The following is a 21,435-nucleotide window of genomic DNA, read 5'->3' on the forward strand; positions in this document are numbered from 1 at the left end:
TTGGGGTGGAAGAAGCAAGCAGCTTCAGGCTGGGAGAGAAAAACATGTCAGCTGACTGTTTCTGCCGAAATTTTTGATTGATGTGCTCATAACAATGGCATGCAGATCACCACTGGTAAACCTATGTTGTACTTAACATAGTTAATACTTAAAACCACCAGGCACTTCAGTGCTAACCCCATTGATGGGAGACTGTAATCTACGTGTGACATTCCCAGCCAGAGATAATGCCCTTTGGTGGCTACTTTGGGGTTACCATGGGTGCCTCACAGTAAAATTACCAGTACCTTGGGTGTTTTCTCATAAGCTGCCATCTGAGCTTTTTGAGGAGTTAAATGTTTTAACACTCTTGCTGCCTGGCATAATCTTCAGCCTTCAGACCAGTTTTGTGGATTTCTTCTGCACTCTCTCATTTTTCAGTATCTTGGAAAAGATGGATGGATAAACTGAGAACAGCGTTCACTGCTGTATTCAGAGGTAATGCCACCTCTACACATGCTTGCTGATCTCTCGTTTGTACAGGTAAAGAACGCACTGGCTTTTTTTGGAGCAGCAGCATTGATGTCGTGTGGCTTTGCCATGGCAGCCCCAAAACCCTTTCAAAGGTGCTGCTTTCCAGGACCCAGTTTGTCTTTTTCTGTGTTGTGGGCAGGGCCACACTCCTTGTGCCTACACCTGGCATTTCTAATCCGGCTGTCTGAAATGTCTCGTGTGGTCCAGTTCAGAAAGTAACTTGGATCAGTCTGAGATCTTCACAGAATCGGTCAGTTTGAAAAGGACTACAGTGGTTCATCTGGTCCAACCTCCCTGCTCAAGCAGGGTCATCCCAGAGCACGTGACACAGGATTGTGTCCAGACGGTTGTTGAATTTCTTGAATACCAGCACCTGTGGAGGGAGACTCAACAACCTCCCTGGGCAGTCTGTTCCAGATCTGTCGTTATTATTGACAGTATTTATATTATTTTTATTCCGCTCATCTTTTGCCGTGAGCAGCTTTTATAAGCTCCGATGCGATTACTTTCATATTCCTGATGGAAGGCTGCTTTGGTGGAAGTGGATGGCCTCCGGTGCGGGGCTCGGGGCAGGAGCCCCCAGCCCCGAGCTGTGCCTGTGGGCTCTCAGGAGCGGAGCTCAGCCGGGCAGAGCCCACGGATGGTGGGGCGCTCCGAGCAGCACACGATCCCCGGACCTGGGCCCGGCTCTGCGGGGCTTTGCGGCCGGTGTTTGTGGAGCGGGACCTCGGCTCGCTGAGGGGCGGCCCGACCAAGCGGGCGCTGCCCTGTTCTCTCACTGCACGCTCCGGCCCGGCCCAGCCCCGCTCCGCCCCAGCCCGTCCCGCGGGGGGCGGGCGCTGCCGCCGCCCCTCCCGTGAGCTCATCCCGCCGACGCGCCTGCCCAGCCCGGAGGAGCCCGGAGCAGCCCGGGCTGGGCCGCGCCGCGGAGCCCGAGGCGAGGGGTTGGGCCCCTCCGCTGGGTGAGACCTCCCTGTCTCTCCCTCTCCTTCCTTCCTCTGCCCCGCGCCCGGCCGGGCCGGGGGCTGCGCGGGGTCGGCGAGCGCGGAACCGCCGGTAAAACTTTCTGACGGAGGAGCGTGTGCGGGCATGTCGGGCAGGCCGGGGCCGGGGCCCGGGGGCGGGGGGCAGGGCAGGGCGCGGAGGGGTGCGGCCTGGGGCCAGCGGGGGCGGCCCACGGCCCTTGAGTGGCCCGGGGTGGCCGGGGCTGGTCCGGTTCGGGGGAGGCGCTGCCGGGGCGAGGCCCGGCCGGGATTTCCGCCTCCCCGCCCTACACTGTCACATTTCGTTGACTGGGGCGGTTTTCGATCCTTTAACAGTAAAGATTTGGGGGAAAAAAAAAAAAAAAAAAAAAGCTGCTTTCTGGAAAACTTGGTTTCTTGGTGGTGTTTGGTTTTGGTATTAGAAGGTGAGGAAGAGCCGCTTGGAACAGGCACACGCCCGGGCAGAGCCGGGGTGCGCGTTCGGCCGTGCGCGGGCTGAGGCGGGAATGGGTGCGCGACACGTGCGTGTCTGTAGCCAACGACCTTGTTTTGACGGCTGGAACAGAAAGTCCTGCCCTAGAGGTCATCGGTGTTCCTGCTGTGGTCTCAAGCATAAAATGATAAAACGATAACTTAATTCGTTTTTAATATGTGAGTTACTAATAGTATATAGTAACAGTGTATTTTAAATCATGCTTTCTAAAGCTTTCAGATTTCTCAGTACTTGTTTGCCGTAGCCTCATAATGTCTATTTGTTGGATAGGGGACTGGGTCCTGAATTACTGTTTTCAGAAATAGAGTGTGACTGGAGACATCTTTGTGTGAGGGTGAGCCCCCGGGGGAAGAAGGAGGTTTCGATCCACTTCAGTGTGCTGCGGAATGTGTCCCCTGCCCGTGTTCCATGTTCTGTAGCCCCGCGGGGCAGGGTGGCAGTGATACTCGCCTGCTCTGCCTCACATGATGCTGCTGCACCATTTGGAAAGCCGGCAGCTGAGGATGTGGGAGGTTTACTTTGGGCTTCTGTGACTACTGGGTGTAAAAACAGTTGGCAAGAGGTTCATTCACTGGTGTGGAGTATTTTAAATGTTTTACTCACCCAGCCTACTTCAGAGTTTTGCAGGATTATTCAGTACATGCAGAAGTCCTATGTTACCGTGTATTTTTGATAGATGTTGCTTAAAAATAACCTGATACTTACAAAATTGAAAATATCAGGGAATAAAGGAAATAAATGTGATACCTGAGATCCTAGAAAGTTTTCTCCCACTGTTGTTTAATATACAGTGGCCAAAAATGAACCTTTCCCATTTGTTCTGATCTGCTGTTTAAGTGCTGTTTAAGTGAAAAATGGTAATACACTATTAAATAATGCCAGTGAGCAAGGTAAACAAAAATACTGTTTCTTTTTGCCACTGCTCAGGTAGTGTATTTAGAGCTTCATTTACATGGATGCTCTAAAGTGCTGGTTGCCTTGCTTTCTCAGTGTAGCTAACCATTGGAATGTCCAAATGGTGATGAATTATATCTGCTTTAGAGCCAAAACATATTTGGTTCATGGCCAAAGTTGCTCAGCTTCCCGTAAGAGTCTGTAGGAAAAAGACATTTTGTGTGTCTGACCACAATCCTGAAGTTGATGCCATGGCAACTTTGTGATCTGAATTATATGTTGGAAGGCAGCTGAGCAGTCTTAGCAGAGGTGTTTGTTTTTCTTTAGCTGAACTTCTTCGTCTTATGAAGATTAAACCTTTCTTTGAAGGTGAAAGATTATTTAGCAAGACTTCAAACTCTTGTGCATATGAGAACATCAGCCTGATCTGTTAGTGATTTGTAATGACATCCATAAATATGTAAATTGTAGTTTATATCCATGATTTTAAAAGTAAGGTTTATCTGTAGAGATGCTGTTTTGACTAAAAAGTGGTATTTCAAGCTCTGTCAGGAGCTAGATCTTCATGTTTTCCAGAAAAATAGAGAAAGGTCAGCTTTAGGTTTTGTGTGTGGGAAAGTTTGAGAAAACTGGGTTAGTTCGTGTCTTTTGATTGCTTTCAGCTCCAAAGGCTTGATGTGGAGGTTGGTGAGTTTTTTTATCACAAAGCTGTGGTAATGGAAAAAAAATCTCAGCATATGGCCTAACAAATGTGTAAGGTCTTACTTCTTAACAATACATTTGTGTATAGGAAGCACCACTGTTAGAAAAGTGTTTTCTGAATGTATTGAAGGCATAGTGTAACACCAGACTGAAGAAACCCCAGAAGCAACCTCTGAAACATTACGTGATCCTCACTGCATTTGGTTTTGTGTTTTAGTTTGATAAGTGCCTCTTTTTTTTTTTTTTTAATAAGTTTGTTTCTGTGGAGCCTTGACCTCTCTGATCTTATCCTGAAGGGAAGTAAATAAAGGGATCAGTTGCTCATTAATGCAGAATATCTACTGTGTGGTCTAATGTTAATGTGTCTGCTTGCTCTACTGTCTCCTACTATCCTTTCCTTTTAAAATTCTTTGTTTAGCATGACTGAATTAATCCTTCAGTATTCATTGTACTTGAGAAGTTCTGTAAAGCTATTTCAGCATGCTTAATGGACTAGATTATTTATCTAAGTATAAAACTCTAGAGCTTGTGGGATGATCTCTGTGCTGTATTTGGGCTCTCCACAGACATGTCAGAGTCTCCTGTGGTGTCCGTCTCCTGCTCACAGGGATGCAGGAGAGTCTGAACTGGAGCACAGGTTTTCTTTCACTCAGTTTTGTGCTTCAGTCAGACAGGGTGCTTTTGGTCTCCTTTCTTAGCTAATATGTCCTCTTGCTCCCCCTCGCTGTCTTTCAGCTTCATAAACCTTCGGAGGTTTATCCAGCGTAGTGATTTCAGATTTCTGTGCTGTGTAGGTGATACATCACTGTGTAGGCTTTTTTCGTCCATCATTGTCACTCCTGCTTCTTGAAGTGTATGCATTCTAGTTCATGTTCATGGAATTACCTTAACTTTTGAAAGTCCTGTTTCTCTTGCTGTGCTTCAGGAATTCTGTTTTTGCTCTCCCCCTCACCGAGAGGATGCCTGCTAAGCTGTAGGCTTATTCTGTAAAGGTACTTTGTTACTAGAATGTTCAGCTGTGCAATATCTTAGCTTCAGTGCTTGGCTTCCCTGTGTAAAGTATGGAGATACTCCTGTACCTGAGGGTTGTTCATTAGAGTGTAGAAGCAAAGGGCCAGGCAACTGTGCCTGCAGGAGTTATTTTTATACTGCGTGACTGGGAGCATTGCTGGGACATGGACTGAAGTAGTATCACCAATTTAGTATTTTGCATCTTTTCTCCTCTTGATCTGGAATTCTAATTTCTGATGAGGATGCCGATTTGAAAGCAGAAGTTCCTCTGGCTTTCAGAATGAACAGCTGTGCAGATCAGCCAGCTTGGCAGATGTGAGGTGTTTCATTGGTGTCCTGTCCCACGGGATGTCAGTCCTTGGCTGTTGGCAGAGAACAGTTTGTTCTCAGCCTCACAGGCGGTGTAATGCCTCAGCTTGGGATTCTTGCTGGGCTGCAAAAGTGATGTTCAGTGATGGCAGTGGCGAGTTCTGCCACAGCCCTTAGCAGAAATTTAAATGTTTGCAGTCAAATCAAGAGCTGCCTTTACAGTCTTGATGCTGTTGCAGTTGGTGGCAATGCTCACTGAATTATGCCTATCTGACCTTCTTCTGTAAATACTCTGTGTCAACAGGTGCAGGGCTTATGGTTTGCAGTGTTTGTGAGGTGATTGACTTGGTGAGGCACTCTTTGTGAAGCACTTCTCAGGCACTTTTGCAGTCTAAATGGCCAAAATAATTTTGGGAATGCAGCTGATCGTGAAGTCATCTAGTTCTTCCTCATGTGCATTAAGGAATTCAGCTGTATCTAGATGTGTATGAAATTGGAAAACTACATGCAGTTTAGAGGTCTAGTGATCTTAAATATTATAACTATGTAATAAATATATACAATATATAAAATAGATACAAAGTTACAGGTCTGTATTTTGAATATCTGAGTATTTTTTATCAACTGCCTTTAATTCATAGTGATGTTTTAAAGTTAGAACTTGTGAATTATCATTACATACAGATTTCCTCCATGTTTTAGATTTCTATAATATAAGGTGGTGTTAAAAGAGAAAAAAACCTCCACAGCCTACAGTAGAATTGTTTGCAGTGTCATTTTGCTCTGCCGCAGAATTTCCCCCTGATTAGTGATCCAAGCGTTACTCGAATTTATCACCTTTTTATTTTTAAGAAAAGATGCCTGGTGGCCCAGCTCTGTCAGAATTAACCCGTGTAGAGGGTGTGCCAGGTGACAGTGGCACGTATCTGGCCTGGCACACAGGTGTCACAGCTGTGCGGAGGCCCAGGGATGTTCCTGAGGGTGACTCAGGACAAGCTGTTGGCACGCAGAACATAGGGCAGTGGTGGAGTGTGTATATGGGAGCTTGTGGCCTTGCAGACAGGAGCCTGAATGCTGAAGCTCCTTGTCTCTGGGTTGTTTGTTACCCTTCTACCTACATACACCCCTATCTAGCTCAGACAAATCTGTAATTAAAATATTCAAGAATTAGCATGTTTGCAGCAGAGCCTGAAGACTTCGTAAGGAACCTTTTTGGCTTGATGCAGGCTGTGGTGCATCCTCTCATTCTGATGGCCTGGCACCCTTGGCCACCGTGGAACCTCTGCCTGCCCAGTGGAGGTCACTAGCTGTTGCATACACCTACTGAACAGTGGGAGCTGGTGTCACCTGTGTCTCGGAGCCCTTCAAGTGCAGTTTCTGAAGTGTGTAGGATGAGAGGGTGAGGGGCTGCTGCATGTTTGCTGCCTATTTCATATATTTGATAGTTAACCGCTTTAAGACCAAAGGGTTCTGTAGAATGTTTGCTGCATTATGCTGAAGTTGTGTAAATGGTGTGGGTTGGTTTTTTTGTGTCGTTTCTGTTTGTTAGTGGGGTTTTTTTGGCTGGCTTGTTTTTTTTTTTAAGGCTCAATCTTAGTCTTGGTTAAATTTAGCTCCAGCAGGAGAGAAGCTGGAACTTGTTAGTGCACAGGAAATGCCCTGACAGGAGGTTTTTGATGTGTGTGTTTGTGTGTAAATGTGAACTCTGCAGCTCCATGATGGAGTTAGACCTGGGGACCTTTGGGTAGGTCACAATGGTTTTACATCTTTAAATGTTGTCTTAGTTTCTGGTGGAACTTTGCTACCTTAAGTATTAAATATCTCTTAACTTGTCAAAAGCTGGTAGTTTTAAGTTAAATCCAAAGCTATTGCTCTTAAAACAGCAGAGGTGTTTAATTGCTGAAAAGACAGTTCAGATTGAACTGCTTCAGCTCTGTGTGGAAAAATACTAGAATTTGTGTAGTCTAAAGATTGTGCTTTTTTCTTTTCAGTCATTTACAATTAAACGAATCCATTTCTATCTTAGCAGACGTCTCTTCTTTAGAATCTATATTTCTGACCATACTTTAACAATTAAGTATTTGAACAATATCCAAGTAAGAGTAAACAGAAGCACAATATGACCTTTGCTTTTTGAAGTTTAAATCAGGTGGAAGTTGGTAGATACTTTAATGTGTGGGCTGGATTTGATTCTTTTTCTGTGTTGTGTGGGGTTTTTTGTTGCTTGTTTGTTTTTGTTGTTGCTTTTGAACAGGAATGACAAAACACAAAATATTCTTAGTGTGAGTTTTAGAGGGAGACTGGTTTTGTGTTTTATACCAGAAATGCCTTTGAGTTCAGTTGATTACTTTGTTAATATGCTTCAAGATCTGTTTTACACTGGGCTGAATACCAATGATGTCACAAAGGGATTTTTTTTGTGTTAGTAAGGACTGAATTCCTGGATTTTTTTTTTACGAAATTTGCCAGCAGCTGAAAGTTTGAAGAAGCATATTACTGCCACAAAGTGTAGGCATGGTAAAGTAAAATTTTCAGCACTTCCCAACTGCTGATACAGAATGTTTGTGTTCATGCAAGAATTGCTTTGAAAAGTTAGGAGACAATGTGACAAGACATAAGGGGAAAACTTTGCTTTACCCTCAGATAAATTATACTTGGCAAAGGTAGACTGGAGTATAGGAGCATTGTGCCTTCTAGCATCATGTACTAATCTGTTGTGCAGTTTCAGAATTCATTGGTGTATTCAAAATTCTAGGAATACAGAGCTAGTGTGTATGTTTTTATTTATTCTCTTTCTAGGCCATTCTTTGTGCCACTGTGGTATGTCACCAGATATTTTCTGCAAGTTTGCAATAAGTCACACAGTGATTGATGGGAGCAGCTTATAAAGTGTTTTACACTCATTTTGAGTGTAGTTTAAAAGTCTGAGGGAAAAAAGACCTAATTAATATTGGGTGTTTTCCCTGACCAAAAATGCTACACTTTGTCCTTAAAAGACAATAAGGAAAGGAGAACAAAAGTAACATTAAATTATTTTGTTCTCCTGGAGTTCAAAGCTTTCTAAAAGTCAGCACCAGAGGAGTATGCTGAATGGTTTGTCAGAGAGGACTTTTTTCTCTTTTGCTTCCCCCATGCCCGTGCAGAAGGTTGTCCCAAGGCTCTTGCACCCTCCATGCAGTGTGTGCCACCAGGACTGCCTTGAGTCACATTGGGGATCTGGGCTTCTCAGAAAGCTCCTTTTGTGCGTCCCAGGCATCTGCCTAGCTGGCATCTGAAGAATCTCACACTGTCCCTCAATCTGGTAGAAACAAGTTTATTTTCTACCTGTTTTCATCATCTGCTAATAGGAAAAACAAGTGCTTTTCTTCTTAGTAAGTCTTGCTTGAGCCTCCTTTCTTCAGTTCTCAGCCCTCCCCAGGAGAAAATCTGAATTTTGTTTCTTTGCAGTTTTTATTCTGTTGGCAGGATTTTGAGCTGAGTGAGTTCTTGTTGGTGTTGCATCTCTTCTCTTTGTATATCAGTGAACTTGACTCATGTGATGTACAGTGGGCTTGTGAGCATTTCAGGAACAGGTTAAGGGGAGGCAGTATATGCTGCCTTGGCAAACTTGTAAAGATTTACACAGACTTAAGATTTTAATGAATAATTACTTTTTTTTTTTTTAAGTATAAAAGTTTGTATTCCACTAGTAGTCAAATTCTGGTTGTGAGGATTTAAATATATTTATTTTGGACACTTGCCTGTGGAACGAATGCTTTCTGGCATCTGAGTTAGAAGCTTTAGTGGTGCTTGGCTGTTTAATTACTGAAAACAACAGGACAACTGTAAAATTTTAATAAATATGGGCTTGCTGGGTATTTCATATTTTTGGTAAGAGCATGTAGGATCTTGTCTACACCAGGGAGTTATTGCAGGATGGGGGAGGGCGTGAATGTGAAGCACTTTCCCCCTTGTATAGACAAACCTTTAGTTTTTCTTGAGTGAACTCTGGGATGTTCTGGGTATTCCATGTTCTTGTCCCTGATTTGAGCTCTGCAGTGGCTGACAAGGAATTATACCTAAAGCGCATGTCTAGTTCATGTGAATAATCTCCCTGGTTTGGGGTCTGTGTGTGTAAAGAGTCCATGCATGCCAGGTTGGGGCTAGGGGGGAGTCCTAGGCTGAGGTGTGTGATCCCATTGGGGCAGGTGTTGCCTGTCAGGAATGTGCAGACAGCTGATACTAATGCTGTAACAAGGTCTCTTGATGTGACTGCATTGTACGTTAAAATGAAAAGTGCTTCAAGGGAAAACTAATTGGGAGAACATGGGTGTTAGAGTGTTCTCTTGTAGTTTACACTACCAGAAGAATGCCTGAGTCTGGTCCATAAAATAACACAAAGCAGGTAATTAAAAACAGAAGATTTACATTTCACAAGAGACAGAAAAAGGCAGCATCCTAGGATCTGAGGTGGAAAGCAGGGAGAGTAATGTTTTTGTTTTGCCACATTCCGATGAGTGAGATTTCAGGAAATAGCCAAGCTAATCTAACAGTTTGTTGTGATTCAGGGGAGTGGTTTTCCTTCCTTCTGTACCTGCTGTGAGATCCTTCTTTTTTCCTATGTCATCTCCTCTGTAAGCACAGAGGAGATGAATCGCAGCTGGCACAATGCAGCAGGACCAGAGGGCTGACCCCACTGGCCGTCTCGTAAAGGCTCCACCAGTATGACCTTGAGAAAACTGGGCTTTGCTCTTCCTAGGTGAAGTGGAAATAAGATTGCTTCCCTTCCTGCAGGCTGCTGTGAGCTGGCATATGTTCTGAGATGCGCTGAGGTTGAAGAGGCTATATATATAGATACCCAACATACCTTCTGGAGTATGTGACTTAAATGATTGTTCTTTAGGCATCATCAAAAAAATGTTTAATTCCAAAGTTTGCTAATTTATTTTGTCCACAAAGATATATACCCTTCTTTTTGTGTGTGTCTATGTGTGCGCATGTAGTTGTGCAATTGCGCTAATGTGTCCTGGATAGTCCAGTATGTTTGAGCTTTGTGTTCCTTGTGTTCCTGCTCATTCCCACATTTTAGGGTCACTCAGCACTTTCATCTTTTATTTTTTTGAGGAGGTTACAGGAAGTTGTCATGTTATATTAACTGTCTCATCCAAAACCAGCACAGGGATCCATTTAAGAGCTACGTTCTCTGAAGGAAATAAATTTGGTTTGTATTTTTAGTAGAGGTTTCCAAGATTTTCTTGAGTGACTTGCCCTGACCAGGGGGCTGGACCAGATGACCTCCAGAGGTCCTTTCCAACCTCAGCCATTCTGTGACTCTGCCCTAATCAAAGATGTCCTAATGAGTGTGTTTCCTTTCTGTCACTTTGGATATCTCAAGTTGTTGTTGCACACATACCTCTACCTCTAGTAACTAAAGCTAATTATAGTTATTCCAAGGAAGAAAACATCAATATCAGTTTGACATCAGACTAGTATATTTTAAAAACCACATTAAAACCTTCAAAAGTGTTTATTTAGTAATAAATACGTTCATCTCTGCCTGTGAAGCAGGAAGTAAGCAATGTGTTCTTTGTACTGATTTTGGATGGAGCTCTGCATTTGATTTCTAGCAAAAGTGAGTGGCTGTGGTTCCCAGCCATTTCAAGATCAGGTATTTTATGATTAGGGTTTATAGAAAACATACTGTGCCAGAATCTCTCAGGGTAGCTGACATTGGGGAGAAAAGATAGACCAGAACATGCACCCGTATTTGGTGTCAATGTTTAAATAGTAGTTATAGGAGAAAACTGTTAGTAAAATAGGAGGAAAATTCCATGAAAAAGCAGAGAATAAAGTCCTGAAAATACCTGATAAGAAGGGTGAAGAATGCAGGAGATTTGGAACTAGATATGATAAGGAACTATAATAGAAATAAGCTTTGAGTTTTATCAGCACCATCTTATATTATCATTCAAGGAAATACAGCTGTCTGTGTTAGTGTGATGTTTCTTTAAAAAAAATAAAAATCTCAGGCATACTATATTAATTGAAGAACTGGAAAGTAGCTGTGATGATGAAAAAAGTCACCTCTTCTGTGTTCTGGACATAATACTGACGTGGTCTGGGGTTTTGTTTGGTTTAGTTTGTTTTCATTTTGTTTTCTAAGTCATAACTGAAGAAAGGGAAAACTCTGTAGAAAAGGGTAGATGGCTGTGGTCTTGGCATTTTCTCTGGAGGGTCTCAGCAGAATGGGAATAAGAAGGCTAAAACACCTCCGCTGTGGTCAGATATTTTCCATACAAGAAAAAGTTGTGAACGGTTATGGTTTTAAGGTTGTGTTGACAGCTGCTGCTCTTCTTCCCCAGTGTAGACAGACAGCTGATTCCACTTGCGATTCTCCATCTGCATGATTGCCGAATCCTTTCGGTTGGTTCAAACAGGTGCTTAGGACCGTTGAAGTGAATAGTTTTGGCTTCTGAGTGTTCTCCGTCTGCTTCTGTGAGGATCAGTATCCTCAGTGCTTCAGGGTAGTAACAAGTAGCTGGGGGACAGTAATCTCTGAAATAGTGAGAAGGAGTCATTTTTGCAGTGTCTGGCACCTGCCCAAGATTTTTGGACAGCAGTCAAGTGAAGAGACCAGTTTTTCCCCTGTGTTGGCAGTCCTCAGGGACACTGGCTATAATAATCAGCAATTTGGTAAAAGTGTAAAGTAGCAGAAAACTGGGTGATTGCAAGGCAGAATAGTTACATCTGTGGCATCTGGGAAATGAAATCTAGATCCAGGCTGGTGGGAAAAAAACTACTGGAAAAGCACATTCTAACAGCTAGCATGATAATGAGGTTATTCTCACACTTCCTCATCTTTCACCTCTTATTGTATTTTAATAGTGCTTCAGGGCATAATTCTACTTCAGAAGTTAACAGCAAACTGGGAACCTTGCTGTTCTTTTGCAGTTACCTGTTAAACTGCTGCATAGCTTTCACGGGGTCAGATGAGAGGGAGAAAATGTGCAGTATCTCATAGGTGATTTTAATAATAATTAGATGATTGAGTGAGGAGCAAATGACACAGATGCAATATAGCTTGTCAGTTTTGTATCTGTATTGATCTTTCTGCATGAGAAACACCTACAAAGGGTAAAGACCATAGTTGCTCAGGGTATTGTATAAAAATATTTCAATAATAACTATTTAACTTTAGTGGGTCTGGCTAAATATAGCCTCTTGGAAATATATATGCCATTTGGTTGTAGGGACAAAGGGTCAGGGACAGACCTCTCCAGTGTATGCTTTACCATTTTCATTCATGCATTTGAATCAGAATAACACAAATATATCTCACTGGAAGTTGTATCTTAAAAAAAAAAGTAAAAACACTATTCTCTTCAAATGTCTGTTCATTTATGAATTGGTAGTCTTGTATCTGGGGATATGCCCTCTGTTTATTACAAAATGCTACATACTGATGGCCCAAAATGTAGTGATTTGAAAGGATTTTTTACTTACTGTCTTGATTTGTTACATCAGTAATACCTTGCTCCTTTATGTATTGTTTATTGCTGTATATTCCTCTTGTTTGAAATCTACAGTTCAGCTAAAGGAGTTTGAATTTGCCAGAAAGGGGTAATGTCGAAACATTTCTGTGTGACACATAGAATGACACTCTGAATGCGTTTGAAGAGAGTGAAAGCAGTTCTGACTAAATGAAGTTTTCTTTTGAAGCTTAGGATTTTGAGATTCAAATGTTTGAATCTTCGGATTCAAAAATGCAAAATACACTTTAAAAAATACAGATTATTTGAAGTATGTGTTTAATAAATCCCACACTGAAAGGTGGCAAATCCTTAAGTACTTCTGTGCAGACAGTAGACTAAGATGTTCTACCCTTTATTTCTTTGCAAATAAATGCTAAAGTGGTTTTCAGGATCTAAATATGGAAGCTTGAACATAACTGTGGGTATTATATAAATGTCAGGAGTTCACGGGCATTAGCTCAGGTGCTTATGTACCATGTGGGATTAGTTTATTTGACCTCTGCAGTAGTGATAAACTGTGGGTAGATCTTTGAAAATAACCCTCTCTGAAAGGTAAGGGAGGTGGAACAAGAGCTGTGAATCATCTTCTTCCTGATGTTGGTGTCTTCAATAGTAGCTTTATGTGGAAAACATGCCCTTGCAAGGAAGTTGCTGGGTTTAAAGAGAGGCTTGTGGGCTGAGTGAACATGTGGAGAGATTTTTCCACCTCTGCTTTTCAGAGGGGATTCTTCAGGTAATGAAGTACTTAACTTGTAAAGGTTGAGAACTTAACTGTTGTGTATGCCTGTGCTCCCAACTCTTTCCATGACCTAAGATTTGTGTTTTATAAAGCTGACAATGTTTTGGAGTCACTAATAAAGAAGCTGATCATTATAAATTCTTGATCAAGGGACTTTCTGCCCTTTCCCTTCATGCTCTGAGCAGGAAGCAGTTGTATGGAGTGTCTTTTGCATCAGAAGACAAACAGTTGAACTGGTGGGAGAACAGCATCCAGTTGAAAATGCTTTTGGTGTTGTCAGCAGCTGACAGGGTCTTCAATTCAACAAGCAGAAGAGTTCCGTTGGGACATCATTATTAGCACTCTGGGATAACAAGTCTGCATCTAATATCCATTTTGAAATGGAAATGATAGTTTTTAAATCTTAAAAAAACCCAACAAACAAGTAAAACCAAACCAAACAACAAACAAGTGGTTTCATGGCAGAATTTAAAAATTGGAATGAAGAAAATGTAAACGGGAATTATTTGCCAAAGTGAAGCAATTGCAGTAGCTGAAAGGGTTCCTGAAGTCTGAGTCAGGGAGTGATTCTGCTTAAGCTTAGCTGTGAGGAGAGAGAAAGTACAATCTGCTTAGAAGGACAATGTGCCAGCATTACTGGAAAATATCCTAGTAATATAGATATCATTGAAACAAAACAAGATCTAATATCCTCTGCCTGGTTCAAGGGATGAGGAGCTATAAATGCACACTCTTGCTGTTCACTTTAATCAGTGTTCCTGAGGTGTGAACAATGTGTATGAAGAAATACATTACCTGAAGTGCTTTTGGATGTATGTCAATAAGTGTCACAGTAGGTGTAAATAACTTAGGTATATCTTTTGGGTTTGTTTTTTTATTTTTTAAATAACACTGTCTGTAGTATTTCTAAGCTGTAGTATTTGGTTTGTTTCCTCAGTGTTCACCTGCATGCTCTGGAATGTGAATGATGTTATACTGGACCTAAGGTGGTGGTTTTAGCATTACTTCAGAAGACGGTTTATTTTTTGTACCTTTCAGCTTGCAAACAGAGAGCACTGCTATTGCTTTGCTGTTGCAGCCCCTAGGGTTAGATCTGTCCACATAACTCCATAACTCACATAGCAAAGGTGAGTCGCTTTGGAAGTGCTTATCTTTCATTTTTGCATTTCATTTTACAGGGGAAAAGGAAGGAAGTGGACTTTATTTCCAGGTAGTAGGCACTTTTTATATCTACATTGAATGTGGTCTGAGTAAGAAACCATCTTGCATGCCGTTTCTGTTCTTTGTTGGACTAGATCCTTGAAGAACTGTTTGCACAGTAAGGAAATTTGCCTCAATTCCAAGAAGAGAAAATCTAGGATGGAATTGTCCTTGATTCCTTTTATTTGATCTCTCATTAACCCTTATCTATATTCTAAGAATAGGAATGACATATACTGTAAAGTTTCAGTTCTATATCAAGCCTGTCTGTTCTGGTTAATATAAAATTCATACTTGTCGTATTCACAAAATAAGAAAGTTAAATATAATATGTGGCTTTTCAGGTCTTCCTTTTTTTTTTTTTTTCTTTCCCCTGCCACTCTATTCTAGCTATGTATGTAAAATACCTTTCTTAGATTCTGAAATTCATTAATAGCTTCAGATCCTACCATTGCATAATGCAGGATTTCTGACATGGCAGATGGTTTTTGTATGGTAAAAGAAAAATTATTTATTTAAAAAGTAGTGCATAACAAATACATTGACACTTCTATTTTGTTTGATGTCTGTGAGGAATGAGACAACTCTTAGTAGAAATTAAAACAATTTATTAAAACAGAAAAATTGAAAAATTGCAAAAATTAGCAAAATATAAAAATTTTGGGATCCTAGTGGCTCAGGAGGTATGCCCCAGGAGCGCAGGGATTTGAGATCTTCAGGCTTAGACAGCACTGGACCTCAGGTAGAGAAAAAAAAAGGCTTGCAGTGCTAGGCTGGTCAAAAAGAAATATATATTTCTAAAGGCCCCTGAAGAGGGGTAGGTTTCTCCAGCACTGAACTTAGCAAGCTGGAGAGGAAGGGAAAAATGAGAGGGCGTGTCTTTCTTTTGCTCTCTTTTATAGCTTTTGCTCCGCCCACAGCCCGCCCCTTTGGTTTAAGGTGATTGGTGTTTTCCCTTTGACAGATTATCTCTGTCCACCAATGGCTCCTCCTTGTCAGAGGGGTGGTATTAGTTGAGATAAGAGTCATGGAGCTTACGGGGGTATGGCTATGGGGGCTGGGCTGTTTGTTGCAACTGGGGTTTTTTAAATCTGCCTTGAAACCAAGGTACAAGTAAAACATAAAAAAAAATACATCCAACACATCTTAAAACACTTGTAAAAGTATACAGTAAACACAGGAAGACCATAAAAACTTGATCTGTGTACCTGGGCTGATGGGTTAATTTTAACATTCAATTTAAAAATATTAAGCTCAAATTAATTAAAGCACTTAATATGCAAAGACCAAGCACAAATAGGGATTTCATGTATGACATGTCTTAGCTTAGGAGGTTATCTGGTGAGGGTGTTTGTGCATCTTTAGAAGAGATGCTTGGAGTTGGTTTTCTTTCCTTTTGGAATCTGATAATTAGGATTTTTAGATCTTGTACTAGGCGGCATATGGTACATAAAGTAAGATGCAGTGAGTTAGAATGCGCTTTCTACTGCAGTACAGTAGGCTTTTGGAATGTCTTTATTCTGGTGTGTGCCAGGATGTTTGCTTCAGAGGAGAAGGTGCCCTGAGCTGGTTGTTGACAGCCCCTGCTTGGAGTTTAGTCCAAGATGAGTTGTGTTGGGGAAAGGGAATGTATCTGAACCGACCAAAGAGAGCCACAGTTTAGTTTCATGCTGTTCCATCACCTTCCCTCAGTATGTTAGATACATTTCAAGACACTTCTCTGGGTGTGGGTTATCTCTTGAAAGCTGTGCATCCCTACGTGCTGTGCATTGACCTCCCAGATGGACAGACTGCAAGGGAACAGTGTACCCTATGTGGTGCCACGTGAAACCAGGTGCAAGACATGGTCAGTGGCACAAAGTCCAGTGGAAAGTCAGGAACTTGTGGTGTACCCCAGGGACCCATACGAGGGCAGTCCTGCTCAGCCTCTTCCTGAATCACTGAGTGGTTGAGGTTGGAAGGGTCCATGGGAAGTTGCTTTGTCCAGCCCTGCTCAGGAAGGGTTTTCTACAGCCAGTTGGCCAGGACTGTCCAGATGGCTCTTGAGTACTTCCAAGGCGGGAAGCTCCGGAGCCTGTCTGGGCACCCCATGCCCGTGTGAGGAAATGTTCCTGATGTTCAGAGGGAACCTCCTGTGTTTGTTGGTGCCTGTGGCCTCTTTGTCCATTGGATCCCTATCTGCACCCATTTTTAACACTGGCTTTTTTTAAGCTCACATTTCTTCTCTCTCTGAGCTGCTGCAGCGGGTTTCTTTTAGCACTGCACCTGTTTGAGGCCCTGTAAATGTTCTTTTATTATTACCATATTTGTCTTAAGAGCCAGTTCTCCTTGCAACAATGTCATTGTCATCACTTGCAGTAAGGCTCCCTGTGAAGATCTGCTCTGTAAAACTAAATTATTTCCTAATTACCCTCTTGTATTTTTTGTTCTGGTTGCACCATTAAGCTGTATCACTTGTGGAGAAAAAAAAAAAAATTTAAAAATGCATCTGGTGGTCAGATCTCAGGGCAGAGCTTGATGGGACCCACTCTGTGAACATTAACAAGAGTTCAGATAGACTATTTCTTCCATGTTCATGTGGTGATTGGTGATACAAACAGAATTTTAATGAAGTCAATATTGTTCTGCATGACTTAAGAGATTTTTAACATGCCTGTAAGTAAAATTTATCATGCAGAATACCAACAATATACAATACTAAGTGTTTTTAGGGGAAACAATGTTCTGAAGCTAGGCAGAAGTTAGGGAATATCACATTAAGAATGTTTCTGCAGCTGTAATTAGACTTCCCATTTTTCTACATATGCATTATGTTTCAGCCTTGAATTATATGATTGAGCACTGTTTTCTTCACTAAATGTGTCTGATTGTCAGGGCTGTGTCTTGATCTCAGAAAATTCTTTGCTGTTGTGGATTATGCCTGTATCTAGCTCATGCAGACAAGAGAGGAGGGGAGCCTAGCCGGTAAAAGAGGGGAGAGTGTTTCCTCGTGTTGGATTTAATTGTTTCTTCTCATGATCTTGTGTTTGAATTTTAGGAGACATTTCCTTATTTAAAAAAACCTTGAGCAGTGTTCAGGGGGCTGTCATTAACCGTGTTATTTCAGTCCAGCCTTTTGGACATTGCTGGATGTGTTGAGAACTAGCACATAGCCTTTGCCTGTAGGACATGGCTGGTACCCAGTCACTGAGATTGTAAACACATAGAGTATATGTTTTTTAAAAAAAAAAAAAAGCTTCACCTTCCCCAGCTGGCATTCAACATTCTAGTGTAGTATAGTGATGCTTATTTTGATAAATTTATTTGTGCTTTAATAATCATAATTTGCTTCCTTTCAGTGCATTTCTTTTTTCGGTTAGATGATCCAATTTTGGGGGTGTGTTTGTGAGCTTTTTCAATTTTCTTGATGCTGAAATTAAAGAGGGCTGAATAATTTATATCCTTTGGGAAACACCTGAAAGTGTTGCAGAACCTGTTTGCTCTGGCAGCGAGCAGGGACAGCAGTAGTGGTGTCTCTCCTGTGTGTGCCGGCAGGAGCCCACAGCGTGTGCTGCCTGGTGCCCGTGTGTGGTACCAGGGAGTGCCACTCCTCAGCACAGCTTCTGGCGATGTTCCTTGGCTGGGTGGGAACCAGCCGTTGGTGTGCCTGGCTGTTACCTGTGTGAAGCTGTCAGAGAGCTGCATGTGGAGTATGATCCAGGCTCTGGAAACCTTCCAGTCTTCTGATTAGTGTTAGTTGTATGTGCTTCAGATTATTCATAGGAGCTGAAGAATTCTGTTGTACTGATTTCTCTTTCTCTGCTTTATTTCATCAAATGAAGAGAACTTTCTGAGGAATCCGTAGTTTTTGGATGGGAGACATTTGCTTTTCCTGTTGATTTCATGTGGGGTTTATGGCTGTCTGTTAAAGAAGACAGCATAGTCAAATTGCTTTTTCCCCCCCTTCTTGTTGCATATTCTGTACTGCAAAATTTCTAATATTAGATACCTTTCGAATTTTTCAGTAGAGAAAGCAAATGAAATTACAATTCATAGATGCTCCCAGAAAGCTTTTTGAAAAAGAAGTGCTCTTCATAATACCTTCCATTCTGTTTTCCTTGCTCTGTAACTGAAGTTACTTACGTGAAACAACTTAACTGTCTTTCAGCCCAAATACATTTTTTTTATACTTAATACTGCTCTGAAATCTGCAGCTGGTGCTCACTTGAGGTTGATTGTTAAGTGTGCCATGTGGCAGGCAGAAAGCGTTGCGGGAATGCAGGAGTTTGTTCTTCTGTCGCTCTGTGTGCTGTGTGCAGGGACAGAACGGGGGTGGTACCATGTCCTGCTGCTATCCGTTTTACAGTCTTGCAGCTGGCATTCCCAACTGACACCACGCTGCTCCCATTGCTCCCAGTCAGGCTGCTGAACTCCCGTCAGGAGTTAGAGCTTGATTTTAGCTTATTTTTGCTGGAGTGTCTTACAGCAACTTACTCAGGTTTAGCCCTGTAACTGTAATTGGATGTGGAATGTGGAGAATGCTGCATTATTTTTCTGTACCGGAAGACAGCAAACTCTTAGTTGCTTAGTTCTAGTATTAAAACATTCCTTGTGCATCAGTACTTTGCTTAACCAAGTGATGTTGTAAGAAATAAATGTGGCTGCCAAAAAGTTTCTGCTAATTACCTCACTGTTTTATTTGTATTGATCCTGTCTGTATTTTGTTTCGACTTGTGGGCATGGACGTTGCATTTATTTTTGTTTCTCTCCATTACTGTAGGAGCAACATTTAAAATGTTAAAGGCCGTTCTAAAAAAGAGCCGAGAGGGTGGAAAAGGGACCAAGAAAGACCCAGGTATGAATATTAATGCAATGTTTTATACCCCAGATGAGTTGTGCACAGCAAACCCAGGACTGTCCATTCTGTGGTGCAGCGATGCCCATCCCTGGGGCAGCTCTCTGCCCACCTCCCCCAGCTGCTGCCTGCAGAGCAGGTGCTGCAGGTCTCAGCCTGCCTGGAAGGCGGATCCAGTGCACTTATTCCTGCATCACCACCGGGCAGGACGGGTGAGAGCAGTTGTTCTTGGTTGTTGCCCTAGAAATACTGAGAGCAGGCTGTGTGTACTATGCTGCCAGCTCCTACACAGCCCGGGGCCAGGCCTGCCGAACCCTCAACTACAGAAATGCAGTTTAAACTGCTTATTCATTACAATATAAAAAACCTCAAAACTGGTTATGTATTATGGGCAATAGAATTTTTATTATGTATGTCTTTTGAAAAAAAAATACTTGAATTAGTGAGAAGTTATTAAGCTGGTTATCAGGTTTCTACTATGTTCTAGTTTTTGCTTTAACTACAGAGATTTTTTTGAAGGTCAAGTTAATCATTATCAACAAATCTTACTTAAAATAAAACTTATATTACTATTAAACATAAATTTAGTAGACCACTACTTACCTGCATTACTTTCCAGGAAGAAGGGTAACTAAGAGCTCCCATTGCTATTTTCAAGGGCAGAGAAGGCCCAGCAATGCTTGTTGAGGAGGAGCAGTAGTTGTAGATGTGCCAGGCGTTGGTGAGTGGTGTGAACCTGCCTGCTCTGTGCCAGGCATGCTGAAGTCTTTGCTGCAGTGGATGCAAAGCTCATGGGCCTGAGTGAAAGTTACTTGTTTTTCAGAGTTTTATTTTTAACTTCAAATTATTAATGTAGACTAACATTCCCGATTGTCTGATGAGTTTGATCCTAAATTATCCCTAAGAGTAAATTTATGCTCTTTAGCAACACGAACTTCTTACTCCCAGAGTAAAATATAAGTAAATCCAAATATTTTTTAAACGTATAAAGAACAGAGCATAATAATAAAGCTGCCACATCCTTATTTATTGGAACTTGTAAAACAACATAGTCCTATTTTTTTGGAAAGCAAGTTATATGTGTGTCTTGCATTTCAGCTTCTAGAACTATACAGTTACACTGAGCCCTACAAGGGGGGAGGGTATTTTCACTGTTCTTTTGCAAAAACTGGTTCTGAGTTCATCTGGCAGGTAATGTGTTGTTCTTCGGGAAATTTTTGTGGTATTGTGAAGTTTGCACTCTGCCACAGTTCCTTTCTAAGTGATTGAATGATGGGAGCTATGCTGACTAGAAAAAACATTGACACGAGATCAGAGATGCACAGAAATGGTCACAGAGCAAGACGAAAGGCATCCTGTTAATTTTGTGTGTGCTGCTGACTTGAAGTTACCAGCTGGGGTTGTTTAAACAGAGTGGGCTAAAGATTCCTGTGGTGAGGCTTTCACTGGTACATTTTTTCTTAAAATACTACATGGGAGTTGGTTTAAGCTCAGAAGGAAGGGAGCTCTGACCAGGCTTTGATTAAAATCTGAAGCTTGGAAAAGCCTTTTTCCTGTAGGTCAGAAAGCATGTTTTTTTATTTTAGGATCTCATGACATCTGTCTGGATTAATGTGTACAAAAGAGGATTTTTCTCTCTGTTTTTGCAAATATATTGTTGCTGTATTTCTGAGCAGTGAGGGAAGAGTTAGAGCGTGGGAAGTTTTTTGGTTTAATTTTTGGTTTGGTGCGTTTGTTTGGGGTTTTTTGGGTTTTTTTAAGCAGAGATCTGGAGTTTTGTGTATTAATTAGATGTTATGGAAACCAAGTATTGAGAAAAATTGGTGAATAATGCCTGACTGGTGAGAGCTAGAGCAAGGAGGAGTTCAGGAGCAGCTTTTTAAAAGAAAGTAAATAATTTTTACATAGGATTTCAGAAATTTTGGCTTATTTTGCATTTGAAGATGATGTGAAAAGTTTGGAAAGAGATGTGTGCATTTTGTTCTGTTCTGTGTTACATCCAGGACTTCCTGTAAAGTTATGTCCAGTTTATTAGCTTTCTCTGTTGTTCCAGAGGACATTCCAGTTCTTTCAGCTGTAACACATTTGTCCACTTTTAGAAAAGATGTGAAGCAAGGCAAAGAACATTGGTCTTTGTAGAGCTTATTTTTGCTCACTTGTCTCCCTGGTCTTTAAACTGAAAACAGTGAGAAATTGAAGGGGTTTTTTGATTGTAGAGTTGTCCCACTTCAGGGCCCTTTGGATAT

General features: G+C 41.7%; 1 protein-coding gene across 9 annotated transcripts in view; it reads left to right on the forward strand.

Annotated features, from left to right (window-relative positions):
* Positions 1-1,404: 1,404 nt before the first annotated feature.
* TANC1 (tetratricopeptide repeat, ankyrin repeat and coiled-coil containing 1) overlaps positions 1,405-21,435 on the forward strand; it is a 64,648-nt gene continuing 44,617 nt past the window's right edge. For 7 of the 9 annotated variants that reach the window (XM_069021415.1, XM_069021410.1, XM_069021416.1 and 4 more), the window contains exons 1-2: positions 1,489-1,569; positions 19,115-19,189. In XM_069021415.1, coding sequence (XP_068877516.1) covers positions 19,129-19,189 — 61 coding nt within the window. In that variant the 5' untranslated portion in view covers positions 1,489-1,569; positions 19,115-19,128. Of the gene's footprint in view, positions 1,570-19,114; positions 19,190-21,435 lie in introns of all 9 variants that reach the window. The other 2 variants (XM_069021418.1, XM_069021409.1) reach the window with 2 other exon arrangements.

Source organism: Aphelocoma coerulescens, chromosome 7, assembly GCF_041296385.1.
Source record: "Aphelocoma coerulescens isolate FSJ_1873_10779 chromosome 7, UR_Acoe_1.0, whole genome shotgun sequence".
Classification (NCBI taxonomy): domain Eukaryota; kingdom Metazoa; phylum Chordata; class Aves; order Passeriformes; family Corvidae; genus Aphelocoma; species Aphelocoma coerulescens.